Source organism: Suricata suricatta, chromosome 12 (genome assembly GCF_006229205.1).
Source record: "Suricata suricatta isolate VVHF042 chromosome 12, meerkat_22Aug2017_6uvM2_HiC, whole genome shotgun sequence".
NCBI lineage: Eukaryota > Metazoa > Chordata > Mammalia > Carnivora > Herpestidae > Suricata > Suricata suricatta.
In genome coordinates, this window is record NC_043711.1 from 58,473,633 (window position 1) to 58,486,249 (window position 12,617).

Consider the following 12,617-nt stretch of genomic DNA (forward strand, 5'->3'; position numbering starts at 1 on the left):
TACTTAGTAAAAGGAACAGAACCTTGGCAGTGGGTGGTAGGGGATTTTTATGGGTCAAGCCGTTGCTTCCTTCTGTCTCAGAGATATTGGGTGAGGAGACTTGATGGCACGCATGTTATGTGAGGGTCAGATTTCTGAAATGTCCTAGTTTTCTGTCCTTTGAGGACATGCGGACACACATTTACAAGCAGACAGGACCTGTTTGGACTCTACTGAGATTGGGAGTTTCATCCTCTGTCTGTGTGCATGTGGCAGTCCATTTACAGAGGGTTCACGTGAAATGCGCTGTCATGCTCAGAGCGTCTCCTTGCACATGCTTGGTCACAGCACCTGGTGCCAGCTTGCAGCTGCCACCAGAGCTGGCAGACAGGAGTATGCTGTGGAGTGGACTCTTGCTGCTCTGGGACATGTTATGGAGGAATTTGACCTATGGTTCCCACTTCAGAGTGACATGCCAGGGGAATGCTAAATGATGATCAGGATGGTCTTTGTTGAAGACACACATTATTTCAAAGTCTTCCAGATTCTAAGCAGGTGGGTGTGGGAAGGGGCAGGATCACCTGAGTATTACAGTGTTTGGTGCACAGTGGCTACACTCACTCGGCCTGGCATGAGCTGGACACTGCTGACCCTACACTGCACTGCTGGCCAGACCATCCTCCACTGCCCAGCCAAGCAGCCTGGGATTGGGCACTCTCCCTCTTGCTGTCAGGGACAGCCCCAGTCGTAGCATGTCCAGTCATTATCTGCCTTCCTGCCACGTTTGTGTGCCACTGTTCCATTATTTATGCAAACACTTTATCTAAATTGGCTCATTGTAAAATTTAACATTTATCAAAGTTCTTTAAAAAAATCATTTTCAGTTGCTGTGAGAAACATGTGTCCATGAGGCTGCCACTCCTTCCTTAGCAGGAGACTGGAAAGTGCCAGAGAGGGGGCAGGGATAGGAAAGGGACAGAGATGGGAACAGATCCTTGCGTGTGACACGCAGAGGCCTTGGGCCACCTCATAATCCCATCAGCAGAAGCTGCACCTAAGTAACTTTGAGATCACCAGTCCACTTAGTGCTGGGGAGGACATGTGTATCATGGATATGGTGATATACATTTTTCTGATTTCTAACAAATTTGAGCAGCTATTCATTTGTAGTACACAACAGCAAGAGCTGTTCTGTACCTATTTGTCCCCACTCTCTGTGTTTGCACTTGATCTGACTGAGGGGAGACCCTGGGTCTTGTCTGATTAGGACCCAGACCTAGCAAGAAACAAAAGTTCCTGCTTCATAGAGCTTTTATGCTGGAGAGTCAAGGAGTAGAGGGGAAAGACGGACAATACACAATAAACATAATCAATGAAGAAACTATGTAGTAGGTTAGGTGGCATGTGCCATGGGGAGAATTAAGATGGGGTGGAATTGGTGCAGGTATACATAGGCTGCACATATACAGGAACTTCGTTTATGTTGGGCCATTACAAGTCCATGCGAAAGAGACTGTCTGAAGTAGTTCTGGGATTGCTCATGTGGAGAAACAATAAAATTGGATCCCTGGGTCCCACATATGCAAGATTATCTCAGGTGGATTGAAAAGAATGTAGAGAGCTTTGGGAACCACTGTTAATCCTTTCTGGAACCTGGGAAGATACTAACAAAACTTAGTGTTTATGCTAAAATATTGGTTAGTCAGCACTGCCTAACAGAACTTCCTGCCAAGATGGAGCTTGCTCCTTATCTGTGCTGTCCAGGACAGTAGCCATAGCTATAGGTGGCACATGAGACCAAGAAACTGCATTTTAACCTTAATTTCATATACATTTTAATAGCTGTTGTGGCTAGTTCCCACAGTGCTATAGATGTGCCCACAAGATTAGTGCCATGTACTGTGTTACCATGCACCATCTCACAGGAGTAGATAGTATTCTCCTGTCAGTCCACATTATGGTCTACTTCACAGGTACAGGGACAGTAGGAGAGGGTTAAGTTATGCCTCCAAGGTCACACTCCCAGCCAGTCAACACAAGAGCCCTGGAGAGCTCTCAACTACATGTTAGCTTTGCTAGGATGTTCAAAGGAGCTATTAGAATTGCTTCTGCTTTGGATGAAATGGAAATGCATATTTAGGGCTATGAATAAAAGAAAGCAGCTGCTACAAGGTCATAAACATGATTTAAAGATCTTTAGGATTCATGGTGACTATATACAACGCTCTGCCTCAGGAGATAGTTTGTGGTCTTGATATACTCCAAACCTTTCCTTCCTTCCAGCTGCATTTGCCTTCATTGTGTTGAAGAACAACGCAGGTGACCCAGATTTGGTGGTGAAGGAGCTCAGGTCAGCAGTAGCCAACAAGATTGCCAAGTATGCTGTGCCCGATCAGATTCTGGTGAGTGGCACCTGTCCCTCAGGTGTGACAGTGCTGCTTGTTGTAAGCCTCCTTTTCTGTTTCCCACAATTAACAAACAACAAGTGATCCCTTTCATCAGTAGGAAAGTTAGCTGTTTGGCTTCTAGGGAGGTAGGTGGGAATGGTGAGTTGCTGTATCCTCACAGAGAAGGGGAGGTCAGAAGACCTGGCAGCAAACATTTACACAACTCACCTGTTCAGGGGACCGTGCTGGGCAGGATTAGGTACTTTATCACTTTGGCCTGTAGAAGCTAGTTATAGAAGCAGGTCTGAGTGGTGAAGAAAACTAGAGATTATATTTATTTTTTAAAAGTTTTTATTTCAATTCCAGTTAATTAGCATACAGTGTGATACTAGTTTTAGATGTACAATATAGTGATTCAACAATTCCATATATTACTCTGTGTTCATCACAATAAGTGCACTCCTTAATCCCCACCACCTATTTTGCCAACCCCCCTGCCCATCTTCTCTCTGTTCTTGGTTTGCCCATCTCTCTCTTTTTTTCTCCTTAGCTCTTTGTGTTTTTTTTTCTTAAATTCCACATATGGTATTTGTCTTTCTCTGACAAATTTGTCTTTCTCTGTGTACACACACACACACACACACACACACAGCCCACATCTTATTTATTTGTTCAACAGTTGATGGATACTTGGGCTGTTCCCATAATTTGGCTATTGTAGGTAGTGCTATAAATATCAGGGTGCATGTATCCCTTTGAATTACTATTTTTTGATTCCTTGGGTAAATAACTAGTAGTGCAATTGCTGGATCACAGGGTAGTTCTATTTTTAACTTTTGGGGAAGCTCCATGCTGTTTTCTGCAGTATCTGCACCAATTTGCATTTCCAGCAACAGTGCAAGAAAATTCCACATCATCACCATGACATGTTATTTCCTGTGTTGTTGATTTTAGCCATTCTGACAGGTGTGAGGTGATGTCTCATTGAAGTTTTGATTTGTACTTCCCTGATGATGAGTGATGTTGAGCATCTTTTCATCGGTCCATTGGCCATCTGGATGTCTTTTTTAAAAAATGTCTACTGATGTCTTCTCCCCAGTTTTAATCAGATTAGTGGCTTTTTTTGGGGGGGGTGTTGAGTTGTATAAGTTCTTTATTTGATATTAACCCTTTATCAGATATGTCATCTGCAAATGTCTTCTTCCATTCCATATGTTTGTCTTTTCGTTTTGTTGATTGTTTCCTTGCTGTGCAGAGCTTTTTATTTTGATGAAGTCTCAATAGTTTATTCTTGCTTTTGTTTCCCTTACCTCAGGAGACATATCTAGAAACAAGTTGCTATGGCTCATGTCAAAGAGGTTACTGTCTGTGTTCTCCTCTAGGATTTTGATGATTTCAGGTCTCACATTTAGGCCTTTAATCCATTTTGAATTTATTTTTGTGTTTGGTGTAAGAAAATGGTCTAGTTTCATTTCTTTGCAAGTAACTGTCTGGTCTTCCCAACAACATTTGTTGAATATTGTCTTTTTTCCATTGGATATTTTTTTCTGCTTTCTTGGTTAATTGACCATGTAGTTGTGAGTTCATTCTGGGTTTTCTATTCCGTCCCATTGATCTGTTTGTCTATTTTTGTGCTAGTACCATACTGTTTTGACTACTACAGCTTTGTAATATACCTTAAGTCTGGAACTGTGATGCCTCTAGCTTTGCCTTCTCAAAGTTGGTTTGGCTATTTGGGGCCTTTTGAGGTTCCATACAAATTTTAGGATTGTTTGTTCTAGTTATTGTGAAAAAATGCTGTTGGTATTTTGATAGGGATTGCATTAAATGTGTAGATTGTTTTGGGTAGTATAGACATTTTAACAGTATTTGTTCTTCTGACTATGAGCATAGAATGTCTTTATATTTCTTGGTGTCATCTTCAGTTCCTTTCATCAGTGTTTTATAGTTTTCAGAGCATAGGTCTTTCACCTCTTTGGTCAAGTTTATTCCTCTGTATCTTATGGTTTTTGTTACAATTGTAAATGGGATTCACTCCTTAATTTCCCTTTCTGATGCTTCATTATTGGTTTATAGAAATTTAGTGGGCTTGCCTTTGTGGCACAGTTGTTTAAGCATTCAACTTTTGATTTCAGCTCGGATCATGATATCACAGTTTGTGGGTTTGAGCCCCATATTGGTCTCCATGCTGACGGTGCAGAGACTACTTGGGATTCTCTCTCTCCCTCCCTTTTGCCCCTCCCTGGTATTCTTTATCTCTCTCTCTTTCACTCAAAATAAATAAATAAAAATTTAAAAGAAAAATAAATGCAACAGATTTCTGCTTGTTGATTTTGTATCCTGTGTCTTTACTGAATTTGTGTATCAGTTCTAGCCATTTTTTTGGTGGAGTATTTCAGGTTTTCTATATAGAGGATCATGTCGTTTGTAAATAGTGAACATTTTAGTTTTTTCATTGCTGATTTGGATGCCTTTTTTTTTCTTTTTGTTGTCCAATTGCTCTGGCTAGGATTTCCAGTACCTTGGTAAGTAACAGCAGTGAGAGTGGATATCCCTGTCTTGTTCATGACCATAGAGGAAAAGCTCTCAGTTTTTCCTCATTGAGGATGATGTTAGCTTTTTCACATATGGCCTTTATTATGTTGATGTATGTTCCCTCTACACCTACTTTGTTGATGGTTTTTATCATAAACAGATGCTGCATTTTGTCAGATGCTTTTTCTGGATCTATTGAAATGATCATATGGTTTTATCTTTTCTTTTGTTAATATGGTGTATTACATTTATTGATTTGCAAGTATTGAACCACCTTGGAACCCAGGAATGTATCCCACTTGATCATGGTCAGTAATTCTTTTAATGTGTTGTTGGATTTGACTTACTAGAATTCTTTGGAAAATTTTTGCATCCATATTCATCAGGGATATTGGCCTGTAGTTCTCTTTTTTAGTGAGGTCTTTATCTGGTTTTGGTAAGAGAATAATGCTGGCCTCATAGAATGAATTTGAAGTTTTCTTTCCTTTTCTATTTTTTGGAATGGTTTGAGAACAATAGGTATTAAGTCTTCTTTAAATATTTAGTAGAATTCACCTGTGAAGTCCTCTGGTCTTGGATTTTTTCTTCGTTGGAAGTTTTTTGATTACTGATTCATTTCTTTTTTTGATGGGTATTGGCTATTTCTTTTTGTTTCAGTTTTGGTAGTTTTTATGCTTCTAGGAATGTATGCATTTTTTTCCAGGTTGTCCAAATTGTTGAAATATAAGTTTTCATAGTATTCTTTTATAATACTGTTAGTATTTATGTGCTGTTGGTTGTTATTTTTCCTCTCATTTGTGATTTCATTTATTTGGGTCCTTCCTCTTTTCTTTTTGATTAGTTGGCTAGGGGGTTAATCAATTTTATTAATTCTTTCAAAGAGTCAGCTCCTGGTTTCATTGACCTGATCTACTGTTTAATTTGTTTTATTTTGTTTGTTTCAATACCATTTATTTTTCATCTAATCTATTTCCCTTCTTATTCTGGCTTTAGGCCTGATTTATTGCTCTTTTTTTTTTTAAGTCTTTTGAGTATAAGGTTAAGTTGTTTATTTGAGATTTTTCTTGCTTCTTTTTTTTAATAGTTTATTCTCAAGTTAGTTTCCATATAACACCTAGTACTCTTCCCCACAAGTGCCCTCCTCCATGTCCATCACCCTGCTTCCCCTTTTCTCCTCCCCCTTCAGCCTTCGATTTGTTTTCAGTGTTCAAGAGTCTCTTATGATTTGCCTCCCTCCGACTCCCTAATTCTTTTCCCCCCTTCCCCTCCCCATGGTCCTCAGTTAAGCTTCTTGTGATAGACTTATGAGTGAAAACATATGGTATCTGTCCTTCTCTGCCTGACTTATTTCACCTAGCATGATATCCATTGACATTGGTACGAACAGCCAGATTTTATTCTTTCTCATTGCCATGTAGTATTCCATTGTATACATAAACCATATCTTCTTGATCCATTCATCAGTTGATGGACATTTAGGCTCTTTCCATGATTTGGCTATTGTTGACAGTGCTGCTATGAACATTGGGGTACATGTGCCCCTATGCATCAGCACTTCTGTATACCTTCAGTAAATTCCCAGCAGTGCTATTGCTGGGTCATAGGGGAGTTCTATTGTTAATTTTTTGAGGAGCCTTCACACTGTTTTCCAGAGTGGCTGCACCAGTTTACATTGCCACCAACAGTGTAGGAGGGTGCCTCTTTCTCCACATCCTCGCCAACATCTAAAGTCTCCTGATTTGTTTATTTTACCCACTCTGACCAGGGTAAGGTAGTATCTCAGTGTGGCTTTGATTTGTATTTCCCTGATGATGAGTGATGCCAAGCATTGTTTCATGTGTCTGTGGCCATCTGGATGTCCTCTTTGGAGAAGTGTCTATTCATGTCTTTTGCATGTAGTCCATTTCTTCATGATTATTCGTTTTTCAGGTGTGGAGTTTGGTGAGTTCCTTGTAGATTTTGGATACTAGCCCTTTATTCGATATGCCATTTGCAACTATCTTTTCCTATTCCATCTGTTGCCTATTAGTTTTCTTAATTGTTTCCTTTGTAGTGCAGAAGCTTTTTATCTTGATGAGGTCCAATAGTTCATTTTTGTTCCTGATTCCCTTGCCTTTGGGGGTGTGTCAAGTAGGAAATTGCTGCAGTTAAGGTCAAGGAGGCTGTTTCCCGCTTTCTCCTATATAGTTTTTATTATTTCCTGTCTTGCATTTAGGTCCTTCATCCTTTTTGAGTTAATTTTTGTGTATGCTGTAAGAGAGTGGTCTAGTTTCATTCTTCTGCATGTTGCTGTCCAGTTCTCCCAGCACCACCTGCTAAAGAGGCTCTCTTTTATACATTGGACACTCTTTCCTGCTTTGTCAAAGATTAACTTGTCATACATTTGTGGGTCCCGTTCTGGGTTCTCTATTCTATTTCATTGGTCTATGAGTCTGTTTTTGTGCCAATATCATACTGTCTTGATGATGACAGCTTTGTAGTAGAGGCTAAAGTCTGGGATTGGGATGCCTCCCGTTTTGGTTTTCTTCTTCAGTATTACTTTGGCTATTCGGGGTCTTTTGTGGTTCCATACGAATTTGAGAATAGTTTATTCTAGCTTTGAGAAGAATGCTGGTGCAATTTTCATTGGGATTGGATTGAATGTGTAGATTGCTTTGGGTAATAATGAGATTTTAACAATGTTTTTTCTTCTGACCCATGAGCATGGCATGTTGATTGTATTTCTTTGTGTCTTCTTCAATTTCTTTCATATGTTTTCTATAGTTTTCATCGTATGTCTTTTACTACATCTTTGTTTAGGTTTATTCCTTGGTGTTTTATGGTTTTTCGTGAATTTCCCATTTTGTGAATGGGATCAGTTTCTTGGCTTTTTTTTTCAGTTGCTTCATTTTTGATGTGTAAGAATGCAACCGATTTCTGTACATTGATTTTGTATACTACGAATTTGCTGAATTCATGGATCAGTTCTAGTAGGCTTCTGGTGGGGTCTGTCAGGTTTTTCATGTAGAGTATCATGTCATCTGTGAAAAGTGAAAGTTTGATTTCCTCTTTGCCAATTCTGATGTCTTTTATTTCCTTTTGTTGTTTGATTGCTGATGCTAGGACTTCCAGCACTATGTTAAATAAGAGTGGTGAGAGTGTACACCTTTGTCATGTTTCTGATCTTAGGGGGAAACCTCTCAGTTTTTCTGCATTGAAGATGGTATTAGCTGTGGGTTTTTCATAAACTGCTTTTATAATGTTTAAGGAAGTTCCTTCTATCCCACCTTACTCAAGGGTTTATATTAAGAAAGGATGCTATATTTTGTCAAATGCTTTTTCTGCATCTATGGACCAGATCATATGATTTTATCTTTCCTTTTGTTAACATGATGTATCACATTGATGGTTTTGCGAATATTGAACCAGCCCTATAACCCAGGAGTGACTCCCACATCATCATGATGGATAATTTGTTTTATATGCTTTTGAATTCGATTTGCTAGTATCTTGTTGAACATTTTTGCATCTGTATTTGTTAAGGTTATTGGCCTGTAGTTCTCATTTTTTTGTTGGGTCTCTGTCTGGTTTGGGAATCAAAGTGATGCTGGCTTCATAGAATTAGTCCAGAAGTTTTCTTTCTATATCTATGTTTTGGAATAGCTTGAGAAGGATGGGATTCCCTAGGGAATCCATCTGGCCCCAGGCTTTTATTCATTGGGAGATTTTTGATAGCTGATTCAATTTTTCACTGGTTATGGGTCTGTTCAGAATTTCTATCTCTTCCCGTTTGAATTTGGGAAGTGCATTTGTGTTTAGGAATTTGTCATTTCTTCTAGGTTGTCCAGTTTTTTGGCTTATAATTTTTCATAGTATTATTCCCTGATGATTGCTTGTATTTCTGAGTGATTGGTTGTAAAAGACCCATTTTAATTCTTGATTTTGTCTCTTTGGGTGTTCTCTGTTTTCCTTCTGAGGAGCTTGCCTAGAGGTTTGTCAATTTCATTTATGTTTTCAAGAACCAACTTATGGTTTTGTTGAACTGTTCACCTGTTTTTTTTCTATATTGTTTATTTCTGCCCTGATCTTTGTTATTTCTCTTGTTTTGCTGGGTTTGGGGTGGTCTTGATGCTCCACTTATAGTTCCTTTAGGTGGTCTGTAAGGTTTTGGATTTGCATTTTTCTAGTTTGTTAAAATAAGCCTGGATTGCAATATACGTTCCTCTTAGGACTGCCTTTGCTATGTCTCAGAGTTTTGGGATTGTTGTATTTTCATTTTCATTTGTTTCCATATATTTTTAAATTTGTTTCTAATAGCCTGATTGGCCCAATCATTCTTTAATAGGGTGGTTTTTAACCTCCATGTTTTAAGAGGTTTTCCAGTGATTGATTTCAAGTTTCATAGCATTGTAATCTGACAGTGTGCTTGGTATGCTCTCAATTTTTTTATTTTTATGGAGGGCTGCTTTATAACCAAGTATGTGATCTATCTTGGAGAATGTTCCATGAGCACTTGAGAAGAAAGTGAATTTCCTGGCTTCAGGATGTAGAGTTCGAAATATATCTGTCAAATCCATCTGGTCCAATGTGTCATTCAGGTCCAGTGTTTCTTTAGTGATTTTCTTTCTGGTTGATATATCCATTACTGTAAATGGAGTATTAAAGTCCACTACAATAAGCAAATTCTTATCAATAAGATTGTTTCTGTTTTTGATTAATTGCTTTATGTATTTGGGTGTTCCCAAGTTCGGTTTGCAGATGTTTGTAATTGTTAGGCCTTCCTATTGGAGAGACCCTGTAATTATTATATAATGTCCTTCTTCATCTTTTGTTATTGCCTTTACTTTAAAGTCCAGTTTGTTTAATAGAAGTATGGCTACTCTGGCTTTCTTTTGACTTCCAGTCGCATTATAGATATTTCTCCATCCTCTTCCTTTCAATCTGAAGATATCTTCAGGTTTAAAATGAGTCTCTTGTAGACAGCAAATAGATGGATTTTTTTTTCTATCCATTCTGCTACCCTGTGTCATTTGATTGGAGCATTCAGACCATTTACATTCAGTGTTATTATTACAAAATATGAGTTTAAAGTCATTGCGTTTCTCTACGATTCATGCTTGTAGTGGTTTCTCTGGCACTTTGTATTCCTTGCAACATTAACCTCATAGAGTCCCATTTAGGTTTTTCTGTAGGACTGGTTTGGTGGTGATGAATTCTCTTAATATTTCTTTATTTGGGGAAATGTTTATCTGTCCCTCTATTTTGAATGACAGACTTGCTGGATAAAGGATGCTTGGCTGCATATTTTTTCTATTCATCACATTGAAGATTTCCTGCTATTCCTTTCTGGCCTGCCAAGTTTCAGTAGATAGGTCTGTAACAACTCTGATAGGTTTCCCTTTGTATGTTTGGGCTCTTTTATCCTTAGCTGATTTCAGAATTCTCTCATTATCCTTATATTTTGCCAGTTTCACTATGATATGTCATGCTGAAGGTTGATTCAAGTTATGTTGAAGGGAGTTCTCTGTGCCTCTTGGATTTCAATGTCTATTTCCTTCCCCAGATTGGGGAAGTTCTCAGCTATAATTTGATCAGGCACCATTTCAGGACCTTTTCCGCTTTCTTCTTTTCAGGAATTCCTATGATCTGGATTTGTTTCATTTGATTGTATCACTCAGGTCTCAAATTCTCCTTTCATGCTCCTGGATCAATTTCTCTCTTTTTGTCGGCTTCCTCTTTTGCTATAACTGTGTATTCTAATTCACCTATTCTCTCTGCCTCTTCAATCTGTGCAGTGGCCACCTCCATTTTACTATGCACCTCATTTATAGCATTTTTAAATTCATCATAGCTATTTTGAAGGTCCCTAATCTTTGTAGCAATAGCGTCTCTAGTGTCTTTCATGCCTTTTTGAAGCCCAGCAGTTAATTTTATGACTATTTCTCTAAATTCTTGCTTAGTGATGTTGCTTATATCTGTTTTGAGCAGTTCTTTGGCTGTGACTTCTTCCTGGAATTTCTTTAGAGAAGAGTTCTTCTGTTTCCTCATTTTGTCTAGCTTTCTGTCTCTTGTCAGTTTTAAAAGCTCATTATGCACTCTGCACCTGTTGGTATTGCTATATTAAAGGAGCCTCATTGACTGTCCAGGGCCTATCCATTCAGGAAATGTTTTTTCAATGGTGTCTCTTGGTTTCTCTTGTTGTGCCTTTGGTTATTTTATTTCAGTACTCAGTGATATCTGGAACTCTCCACCATGTGTACTATGGCTTGTTTCCTGAGGTAGCCCAGAAAAGAAAACAGACAAACACACAGGGAAGAAAAGCCCTCAAACGCATAGACGAATCAAACCAATAAGAAAACCAAAAGGGGAAAGAAAAAAGAAAAGAAAAGGAAAGAAAAAGAGGGGGAGACAAAAACAACAAAAGATAAAGGACAGTCTAAAACGTAAAAACAACGGAGGGGAGATATAAGTATGACATAAGGGAAAATCTATGCAATTCACAAGAATTTATCTAATCACAGCAATGCATCAACATCAATGTTAGTCTTTCCTGGGCTCAGAGGGGGTGGGGGAAAGGAGAAAGAAAAGGGAAAAGAAAAGCAAAAAGGAAAACAGAAAAAAGGGCAGTTCTCCAGCATGGACAGGCATGGTTTTTGTAGGTCAGTCTCGCCCCCACTGCAGGTCCTACTGGCTGCTCCCTGAGGCTTGCCTTGCTGGTTGTGGGGAGAAGAATGGTGTTGCCCCAATCCCTTCTAGAACCAAGTGTTGCAAGCCACCCTTTTGGGTCTGATCTCCCTGTGCCATGGGCAGGCCAAGTTGTATTTTTTAAGCCCTGCCTTGTTTCCAAATGCTAGTCCAGGTTCTTTAATGCTACTGCCCAGATGAGATGTACTCCTGCAGGCAGACTGCTTCCTAGTGGAGATTGAATAGGGGGATGTGGGGAGCAGTTTCTCTGGCTCTGCCTGGAATCAGTATGCCAAGCTCAAGGAAAATGCACCAGCTAAAGGGGACGGATCTCCCATTATCAAAAATCTTCCAACCAATAAGAGCCCAGGGCCAGATGGCTTCCCAGGGTAATTCTACCAGACATTTAGAGCAGAGCTAATACCCATTCTTTTCAAGTATTCCAAAATTGGAAATAGAAGGAAAACTTCCAAACTCATTCTATGAAGCCAGCATCACCTTGATACCCAAACCAGACAGAGACCCAGAAAAAACAGAGAACTACAGACCAAAACCCTTAATGAATACAGATACAAAAATACTCAACAAGATACTGGCAAATCGAATTCAACAGCACATAAAAAGGATTATCCATCATGATCAAGTGGGATTCATTCCTGGGTTACAGGGCTGGTTCAATATTCGCAAATCCATCAATGTGATCCATCACATTAACAAAAGAAAGGATAAAAACCATATGATCTGGTCGATAGATGCAGAAAAAGCACTTGACAAAATACAACATACCTTCTTAATAAAAACCCTTGAGAGAGTCGGAATAGAATGAACTTATCTAAACATTATAAAAGCAGTTTATGAAAAGCCCACAGCTAATATCATCCTCAGTGGGGAAAAACTGAGAGCTTTCCACCTGAGATCAGGAACACGACAGGGGTGTCCACACTGACCACTCTTGTTTAACATAGTGCTGGAAGTCCTAGCATCAGCAATCAGACAACAAAAGGAAATAAAAGGCATCAGAATTGGCAAAGAAGAATCAAACTTTCACTTTTC

General features: G+C 39.0%; 1 protein-coding gene across 2 annotated transcripts in view; it reads left to right on the forward strand.

Moving 5' to 3' along the window:
- ACSS1 (acyl-CoA synthetase short chain family member 1) overlaps positions 1-12,617 on the forward strand; it is an 81,122-nt gene that overhangs the window by 58,500 nt on the left and 10,005 nt on the right. For both annotated transcript variants that reach the window (XM_029916486.1, XM_029916485.1), the window contains exon 13: positions 2,263-2,381. In XM_029916486.1, coding sequence (XP_029772346.1) covers positions 2,263-2,381 — 119 coding nt within the window. The remainder of the gene's footprint in view (positions 1-2,262; positions 2,382-12,617) is intronic.